General features: G+C 46.3%; 1 protein-coding gene across 1 annotated transcript; it reads left to right on the top strand.

Moving 5' to 3' along the window:
- Positions 1-2,049: 2,049 nt before the first annotated feature.
- LOC114696578 (keratin, type II cytoskeletal 6A-like) lies at positions 2,050-6,154 on the top strand. The gene is made up of 7 exons (XM_028874381.2): positions 2,050-2,627; positions 3,165-3,379; positions 3,678-3,738; positions 3,895-3,990; positions 5,080-5,244; positions 5,668-5,772; positions 5,915-6,154. The coding sequence occupies exons 1-7, from the start codon at positions 2,121-2,123 to the stop codon at positions 6,137-6,139; spliced, it is 1,374 nt and encodes a 457-aa protein (XP_028730214.2). The 5' UTR covers positions 2,050-2,120; the 3' UTR covers positions 6,140-6,154.
- Positions 6,155-9,918: the final 3,764 nt, after the last annotated feature.

A 9,918-nucleotide genomic window follows, 5' to 3' on the forward strand; every position in this document is an offset into this window, starting at 1 on the left:
GAGGAAAAGACCTTTAACAAACTTACCAGCCCTTCAAAATAAAAGTCCTGGAGATATTATGAATACAGGGAGCATATATATGTTGGTTTAACTGAGTAGTTTAATATAATAAAGGCAATTTGCATCAAGGCCAAGTAAACAGCAACTTAAATGATGAGAAAATCAAAGCATTCCCACTAAAACAGAAGCAAGACAAGGTTGTCCACTCTCTCCAGAACTACTCACTGTAATACTTCAAGTCTTAGCTAGAGCAATAAGACAACTGAAGGAGATCAAGGGGATTTAATTGAAAAGAAAGAAGTTTAAAGAATCTCCATTTGCAAATGATATGACAGTATATACATACGAGTGACCCTAAAAATCTATCTGGAAACTTCTACAGCTGATAAACACTTTCAGCAAGTAGTGGGATATAAGATGAACTCAAAAAATCAGTGTCCTTCCTATATACAAATGACAAACTGACTGAGAAAGAAATAAAAAGAAGCAACACATTTCAAAATAGCCTCAAATAACATGAAATACATAAAACTCTAACCCAGCAAGTGAAAGACTTGTATGACAAGAAGTTTAAGAAGATTATCAGAAATATTGGAAGATCTCCCAAGTTCATGGATTGGTAGAATTAATAATGTAAAAATGGCTACCTTACCAACAGCAATCTACAGATTCAATGCAACCACATCAATATTCCAACACAAATCTTCATGGATTTTGACAGGAAAACTTACAGCTTTGTGTGGAAACAAGAATAACCCAGGAGAGTTAAAAAAACGTCCTGAAAAATACAAGAGCTGCTGGAGGCATCCCCACCCCTGAAAGGCTTGACTACATCTCATTGAGATTCATGATTTAAATAAAATCAGTTTACAGAAGATGGGAAGGTGGGGTGAACTGTTAAGTTTTCACCAGGAGCAATCAAGGAGAAAAAAGCAGCTGAAACACTAAGAAGGACTTTAAACAATCTGGGAGACTGGCTGGAGAGATGGCTCAGCAGGGAAGGGCACTGTCTGCTCTTGTTGAAGTGGGTTCAAGTGGCTCACAGCTCACAACCTTCTCATAACTCTACTTCAAGGGGATCTGACTCACTCTTCTGGTCTTCAGGAGATCCAGGCACACAAGTGGTTCACACACATTCATTCAGGCAACATGCCAATACACATATTTTTTTAATTACATTCATTTTCATGAATTTAAGAATGTGTACCTGTGTGTCTGGTGCCCTCAGAGGTCAGAAGAGGACATGGGATTCCCTGGAACTGAAGTTACAGATGGTTGTGACCCACCATGTGGATGCAGGAAACTAGAGTCAGGTCCTCTGCAAGGGCAACAAGTGTTATTCACCACTGAGCCATATCTACAGTTTCTTGAATCATTTTTAATGTAAATATATATACTTAATATGTATTTTCATTTTCTACATACGTACCAAACAGCCTATCTTTAGATACAATATTGAATTAATTACTGAAAAAAATCTTATTTTTTTGAGATCTGCTTTCAAATTTTCTAGGGTTGGTGAGCAAACTGATTGGAAACATTAAAAATAAGGCTGGCTGTGAGCTGTTTGGTGGAAACTGGTGACAAGGGTATGGGACAACATGTGGTTGGCTTCTCTATCTGATTGAGATGGGGTCTAAAGGAAAACAGGTCACAGTTCACACTCCTAATCACGGAGGTCGGTGACAGCCTTTCTGTTGGCATAAGAAGACAGTTGGTCTCCAGGATGTCCGTGGGAGAGGGGCAGGCAGGGGGAAAGGGATCTCAGCACATTCAGCAGGATCTGCAGAACCTTTGAGTCGGTGACTAAGTGAGATACAGTGAATAAACAGCTGATTTACTGTACCCAGATTATGTTAAAATGAGAGGCAAGAGAATTTTCCCTGACTAAAGGAAGTCAAAACCACAACCTCAAAATTAAATAACATTTTTGATTAATCTAGGTGTAAGCTCACTGTGTATGTGTAAATCCCTGTCCTTCCCACTCTGCAAGCTCACGTTAGGACCAGTAACAGCCCATCTATACTATATATAAGCAGCTGCCCAGAGCCTATCACACTCATCTGCTCAGCTCTTCTCTGTAGTCTCTCCACTTTACAGACTTCTCATCTCCAGGAACCATGTCTACCAAATCCACCATCAGGAATCAAACCAGCCACCGAGGCTTCAGTGCCAGCTCAGCCAGAGTCCCTGGACTCAATCGTTCTGGCTTCAGCAGTGTGTCTGTGTGCCGCTCCCGAGGCAGTGGTGGCTCTGGGGCCATGTGTGGAGGAGCTGGCTTTGGCAGCAGGAGCCTCTATGGTGTGAGGAGCTCCAAGAGGATCTCCATCGGAGGAGGCAGCTGTGGCATTGGGGGAGGCTATGGTAGCCAAGTTGGAGGAGGCTTCGGCTTTGGAGGAGGAGTTGGCACTGGCATCGGATTCGGTGGTAAAGCTGGCTTTGGTGGTGGCTGTGGGAGCTCTGGATTGCCTGTGTGGCCCCCTGAAGACATTCAAGAGGTCACCATCAACCAGAGCCTCCTCACCCCTCTGAACCTGCAAATCGACCCCACCATCAAGAGGGTGAGGACTGAGGAGCGTGAGCAGATCAAGACCCTCAACAACAAGTTTGCCTCCTTCATCGACAAGGTGAGATGTGTTCTTTCTAGAGCAGTCTACACAGGAGTAGACTCGAGTGGATGCCAAAGGCAGAGGTGGCAGAAGAGTCTTTAGGCTTTGCTCAAGCACAGCCATTCTTTCTGGTTGACTCTGTCCTGGCTTGGTGCTCCTCTTTAGTTCGTCTGAGCTGGCAATCAGGGTCAGAGTTCCTCTCCTCCAGAGGTTGCCCCATAAGGGTGTTTGACTCCAGTGGGCTGATATGAGCTCTGGCCTCCCATCACAGAGGATTGTACAAGGCAGAAGTCTCTGTAGGCCAGTTTGGGGGCATCCCAGTCATACTGACTGAACCATACTCCAGTGAGCCACTGCTAGGCTGCTTGTGCCCTGCCTGAGAGCTCTGCCTTCCTTACGGGGATGATGTTGGGAGCTTCACTCTGGTTGTCCCTGTAGACCCAGGGCCAGGGACTACACTGAAGGGGTATAGGCAGACAGCCTGAGAGGAGGGTCACACTAATGAAGGGGTCACTGAAAAATGAAACTCAAACTTCTCACACTGGACCACTCAAGGTGAAGTTCCTGGAGCAGCAGAACAAGGTCCTGGATACCAAGTGGACCCTGCTGCAGGAGCAGGGCACCAAGACTGTGAGGCAGAACCTGGAGCCATTGTTTGAGCAGTACATCAGCAACCTCAGGAGGCAGCTGGATGGGCTCCTAGGGGAGAGGGGCCGCCTGGACTCAGAGCTGAGGAGCATGCAGGATACAGCGGAGGACTACAAGAACAAGTGAGTTAAGAAAAGAACACAGATTGTTAAAGTTCATGGTAATGAAGGCCCAAATCTAGAACCAGACTCCATGAATTAAGGAAGCTAAGTCAGAACAATGAAATGACAATTTATTGCCGAAGAGCAAGAGAATAAGACCCTGGATGGTTTTAGGAGGCCATGAGGGAGAAAAGGAATGATATTCAATAACAACAAAATCATCTTTGGCATGATTTGCACATATTGCATTATTAGAATTTGGGGTAGGGTGTCGCCATCTACCCACTGGCTTCAATGTGTCGAACCCTCCCTCTTGTAGATACGAAGATGAAATCAACAAGCGCACAGCAGCAGAGAATGAATTCGTGACCCTGAAGAAGGTGAGCTGACTAAGTCACAAGGGGTGGTTTCTCTGCTGATGGAGAGAAATGCTTTGCAAGTCTGGTCCATTGCAGAGAATTTTTGCCAGGGAGATGGAGGAAAATAGGCTGGGCAAGAGAGGTAGCCAGATTCCATGTTGTTAACTCTCTCCTCAGGAAGTAGAAGCTGCCTCCATGAATAAAATTGAACTGCAAGCCAAGACAGACAGTCTGACCGATGAGATCAACTTCCAGAGAGATGTCTATGATGTAGTAAGTCCCCCCCCTCTTTATCTATCTCTATCTATCTGTGAATGTGTGTGTGTGTGTGGTGTGTGTGTGTGTGTGTGTGTGTGTGTGTGTGTGTTCCTCTTTGTGGCAAGCCACAAGAATATATAATAGAGATTCAGCTGTGTATTAAAGCTATACTTTGACTGGCCAATGGTCTGTCTAAAGGCAAGCCATGTACTATGAATATTTGGTGCTATCCAGCTTTTAATATTTCAGCTGTCTTCTGCTATGAAATTCTTGAGTGCCAAATATTTCCAGACCATTTGGCTAACAGTTTAGCTCCCCAGATGTTCTGAACTTCTAGGTAACTAACTCCTGCACTGAGCCTGGGAGACAAACTGGCTGGAGATGCATAGTCCTCCTTTTGTGCAAATGAAGCTGAAACCATCCCCCTGCCTCAAGGCCTAGTGGCTCTCCAGAGCACTTGACTGTAAACAAAAGAGGTTTTTATATATCAAGTTGGAAGGAAGAGGAACATTCATGAGGAGGCAGAGAACTGTGTGGACATGGGGGAAAGGGTCAGATATTTTCTGTAGAAACAGACAGAATGGCATGGCCAGAGATAAGAGAGGAAGACAGGTTCTGTAGAGGGTGAGGCAGATCTCTGGTAGTTTTCTGAGTGCCAGGAGGAGAGAGCAGTAGATGGAGAAGGAGGAAACAGAGGATGAAGATGAGGCTGCAAGCATAAGAGCTTAGTCATTAGCAGGACTATGAGAGGGAACCAGATGGAAATGAAGCGATGTAGACAGGATTTTATCCCAGAGAAATAAAGTAGACCGATAAGGAGCTTGGTGCATCTAGAGTTATTCCTGCCCTGAATGCATGTTTGTCCTAGAGGAATAAAGTTAACAGACATAAGAGCATAGTGTATGTAGATTTTTATCCCTTGGATATCCCACACCAGATGCATCAAATTCCCCTGGACCCTCAGTAGTCAAAACCTCTGTCCTTCTCCCTCTTCCACTTTGTCCCCATTCCCTTTATTTTCTCCTGTGCAAACTGAAAGTGGGGTGTTGGGAACATCTGTAATCCTCACGTCCATAGCTGACGTTGCCTCTTTCTGTTCTGTAGGAACTGTCTCAGATGCTTACTCGCATCTCAGACACCTCTGTGGTCCTCTCCATGGACAACAATCGTAGCCTGGACCTGGACAGCATCATTGCTGAGGTCAAGGCCCAATACGAGGAGATTGCTCAGAGGAGCCGGGCAGAGGCTGAGTCTTGGTACCAGACAAAAGTGAGTATTGAATGGAGGCTGATCAAGGGTACCTGGGACTCAAAATGAATCTGTAAGTCTGTGACGTCATTCGAGGTTAGAGTTCTACTGAGAAGAACCTGGGATCCTGTAATAGCAAATGGACCTTGCACTTGTGTTACAGAGTTACGTTGTAGTCCAAGGATCAAGAGAACCCAGGGGTAGATGCAAAGTTGCCATAAATGGTGTCCATGCTCTCTTTGCTTGAGCTGTACTAAGGATACATGTGGGCCTCATGGGATTACACAGAACATGTTCAGTCCCCAAGAGAACTATGTAGTTCTGTTCTTTTTCAGCTTCCCTTGTGGAAAAGCCAAAATTCAATTATAGTTGATGCCACTTAAGTGTGAATTTGCTTTTGCATGTAAAACTAACATCAATGTTCTTTCTTCTATTGACCCTCAGTATGAGGAGCTGAAGGTCACAGGGCGCAGACATGGGGATGACCTGCGCAATGCCAAGCAGGAGATCCAGAGGCTGAGATCTGAGATCAACAACGTCAAGGAGCAGGTAGGATAGACAGAAAAATTCAGAGGTTGCTGTCCATTGTTTCTGATCCTTTAGATTCTCACTCACTAGGAACAAAGATCTTGGGCTCCCCCTCTCAAGAGAACCACACTTCAAGTTTGTTTTTCTGACTCTCTATGCCCAGTGTGCCAAACTGCAGGCTGCCATTGTTGAGGCTGAACAGCGTGGGGAGATGGCCCTCAAGAATGCCAGGGGCAAGCTGCAGGGGCTGGAAGATGCCACGCAGAAGGCCAAACAGGACAAGGTCAGGATGGTGAAGGGGTACCAGGACCTCATGAATGTCAACATGTTCCTTAATATGGAGATCGCCACCTACAGGAAGCTGCTGGAAGGAGAGGAGTTCAGGTGAGCATTCACCCCTCCCCCAGCCCCTGAGGACACCTCCATGATGCCAGGCACTGAGCACAAGATGAGGGAGCACCAGCTGTGGCCACAATGGCTCCATTCAGGAACCCTCTGCTGGGATTCTCTGTGAACTGTCACCAACTGAGGGTTCCCACAGGGACTGAGGTGATGGCTCCCTGGTTCTCACCACCTCTGTTCCTCTTCCAGGCTGAATGGTGAAGGTGTTGGGCCAGTCAACATCTGTAAGTACTCTGCTTGCTGCCTCCCCTTGCCCTGCCTTGTGCCTGGCTCACTGGACAGAGTGGATCACCGTGTCCCTTGTACCCTTCCCTCCTCCACAGCTGTGGTGCAGTCCACCATGTCTAGCGGCTATGGCAGCGCAGGTGGTGCCAGCAGCAGCCTGGGCCTGGGAGGAGGCAGCAGCTACTCCTACAGCAGCAGCCATGGCCTGGGAGGTGGCTTCAGTTCTGGCAGTGGCAGAGGCATCAGCGGTGGCTTCAGCTCCTCTGGTGGCATCTCTCCCACCATCAAGTACACCAGCACCTCCTCCAGCAGGAAGAGCTACAGGCACTGAAGTCCCTGCCACCAGAGCTGGTCCCTGACCCCAGACCCCTGGCTGCAGAGCCCTGTGCTCAGGGGCTGTCCCTGCTGGCCTCCCACCTCTGCCATTTCCTTAGGGCTTGGGAGCTGAGTCCTTGTTGCTCCTCTGTCTGTCCCCGCTGGGTCGCCATGACTCATCTTCTGATTGTCATCCTCTGACTTCACACCATGGTCCCTTACAACTTGTCACTCACTCACTGTGTCACTTCATTAGCAGGTGCTTGCTCCTAAAGTTCTATCTTTTTGGCTACGTAGGACAACAAAATCATTTCTGCCCCTTTCATGCTGGAATCCCTTCCTGGGTTCCAATGTTGTGACTAACTGGGTGGTGTACAGAATCTATCCATGGGATGTTTTCAGCTCTTTGCTTTCTTGTAACTCCTAAATAAAGCAGATTTAGAAAATGATGGATGGCATTAAAGTTACTTCTGCATTTTCAAGTGATACATTATTTCTTTTAAAGATAATGGACATCCTATGGTTTTCATTCTCTGTCTCTGTGAAAGGTCAGCAAACCTGGGCTATAGCAACACGACACTCAGCATCCCTTATCATCTGAGTTCCATCTCCATCTGGATCCAATAGAGCGGGAGGTGTCTGGCCTGCCATATTATGGGTAGTTCTCACATGGTATCCACTCCATATTCATTATGGGACCTTTGCAGATACTAAAATCACAGGTACTTCTGGGTTTTTGTATAAGATGTCACAGTGCTTGCATGAAGTCCCTCCAGGACTTTTGTAAGCTGTGCTTCATCCCTGAACTACATCTTATTAGTCCTCAGAGTGTGGTGATTGGAGACTGACAGAAGAGTAAGATCTGGTCGGGCAGAGGTGAGGCACGCCTTTAATCCCTTGGGAGCCAGATGGATCTCTGTGAGTTCGAGGCCAGCCTGGACTACAGAGTGAGTTCCAGGAAAGGCATAAAGCTACTCAGAGAAACCCTGTCTCGAAAACTGCCCCCCCCCAAAAAGAGTAAGATCTGCACCTCTTCATAGATTTTATATCAAAAAATATCCCATCTGCTGTTACTTGAATTTATACATGTGAACCTGAGTATATAGACTGCTCTAACTATGCAAACTTAACAGCCTAATGCCTCTGCCTGATTGTCTGAGAATATGTGTACCTCTACACCTGTGTTTACTCAAAATATCTCCTGGAGAAACATATCCCTGCCTAATTAGAGAAAAAGGCCTGTGTGTGTGTGTGTGTGTGTGTGTGTGTGTGTGTGTGTCTGTGGTGTGGTGTGTGTGTGTGTGTGTCTGTGGTGTGGTGTGGTGTGTGTGTGTGTGTGTGTGTGTATGTGTGTGTGTGAGTATGTGTGTGTGTGTGTGTGTGTGTCTGTGGTGTGGTGTGTGTGTGTGTGTGTGTCTGTGGTGTGGTGTGTGTGTGTGTGAGTATGTGTGTGTGTGTGTGTGTGTGTGTCTGTGGTGTGGTGTGTGTGTGTGTGTGTGTGTGTGTGTGTGTGTGTGTGTGTTTCCTCACTCAGAATCAAACACTTTCTTTCCTGGGCTGATTATCTCTGCTGTGTCTCAGGTATCCCCTCTGCTACCTGTAGCACTCAAGATTTTTCCTGCCTTTTAATTCTTTAGCTGGCAGAGAAATCAAACTAACCAGACCTCTAGACTGTAATATTTTCATCCATTTTACCTGATTATTTTATGGAAAGTAATTCTGGTTCCGGGCACATAGATCTCCTCATGTGTTCACTCCTAATCATCCCCCCATCAAAATGGGCATCCCCCCTTTTACACGAGCACCCCCTCACTTTCTTCTCGGGATCAGGCATAGGACAGCTGATCTAGGCCCATGCCCTCCACATGTGATTCTGTATCTATAAAGAATAACGAAAAGGAAAATGATTCACAACATGCTAATACATATGTGGATTTAGATAAAGTTAAAATCTTAACATACTTAGTAATCTAAAGTATCATAAGGTAAAATTATGACCCTATATGTCAATACATTTGATAACTTTGATTAAATGCACCCAAACCTTAAAAGCTGCAAAATAATAAGATGTGGAGAAATGGTCAGGATAGCCTATGCACCATCTGTGGAAAGAAATCAAACCTGTGAGTGTACCTTTGAGATGTTTTCATTGCCTAAAAATGAAATGGCACCAACAACTACCTCAGGAAGCAGACATGGAGGGCACCATGTATGACTCACCCCATTCAAGCCAACACTGTTCTAACGACGCAAACAAGAGAAAGCTACTTGGAGAAGGGAAAACCATAAACTAATCAACACTGCTCATAAATGTCACACAAAAGGGCTCAACAAGACAGCACTAAACAGAAAGCTGGGGTATATACAAAAAACTCTACACCATGACTAGCCAGGGTTCATTCCAAATGTGTCAGGCCTGTTCAACATCCAGAGGCACATACTACAGTCTAGTATTTTGAAATAGCAAAAAAGAAGCCACATGATCATATCAGCAGTGTAGAAAAGGTACATACCACACAATCCAACACTCAGACACGTTAAAGTAAACAAAAACTTTTTGATGCATACGGGCAAGAGAGCAACTTCCTGAACTTGTGAGCATCCAACAGAACTCACAACTGGCCCGAGTGTAGAGAACAAATGTCCATGGGGTGCTCAGCCACAAGGGGGGCGTCTGTGTCATCACACTCTCTCTCTCCAGGGCTGGGGACCCACTTCAGAAGAGGGACAGGAGGCCTATGGGAGCCAGGTGTCAGGGAGGACTAGAACAAAAAGTGTCCTCTGGACATGACAGGACCACTGTGCCCGGGAATCCACAGGGGCTGTGGTTAGCTGCATAAAACCTGAGCTGTGGTTAGCTGCATAAAACCCACAGGAGGTCAAACCAGTCCAGGTTCCAGTGCAGATGGGAGAGTGCCTCACCAACCCTGACCTGTAGCTGGGGAACTACTGAGGGTCGATGGTGGGGCTCAAGCTCAAGCCCTCATGCCTGTGTGAAAAGCACTGTGCTGATCAAGCCATTCCCCAGGAGCCCCTCCTTTCAATGCCTTGTGAGTCTGAGATGGGGAGAGTCAGTTTTCTTTAAGCATGTGGCCCCTGGTAGGTCAACCATGCTCTAATGCAGAGCCCAACACCCATGTGTATATAAGAAGCACAAATAATACTTTGTAAGTGAAGGGGAAAGAGATAAAGAGACCATGTGCAGTGTGGGGATCTGGTAGGAGG

This window comes from Peromyscus leucopus, chromosome 20, assembly GCF_004664715.2.
Source record: "Peromyscus leucopus breed LL Stock chromosome 20, UCI_PerLeu_2.1, whole genome shotgun sequence".
Lineage (NCBI taxonomy): Eukaryota > Metazoa > Chordata > Mammalia > Rodentia > Cricetidae > Peromyscus > Peromyscus leucopus.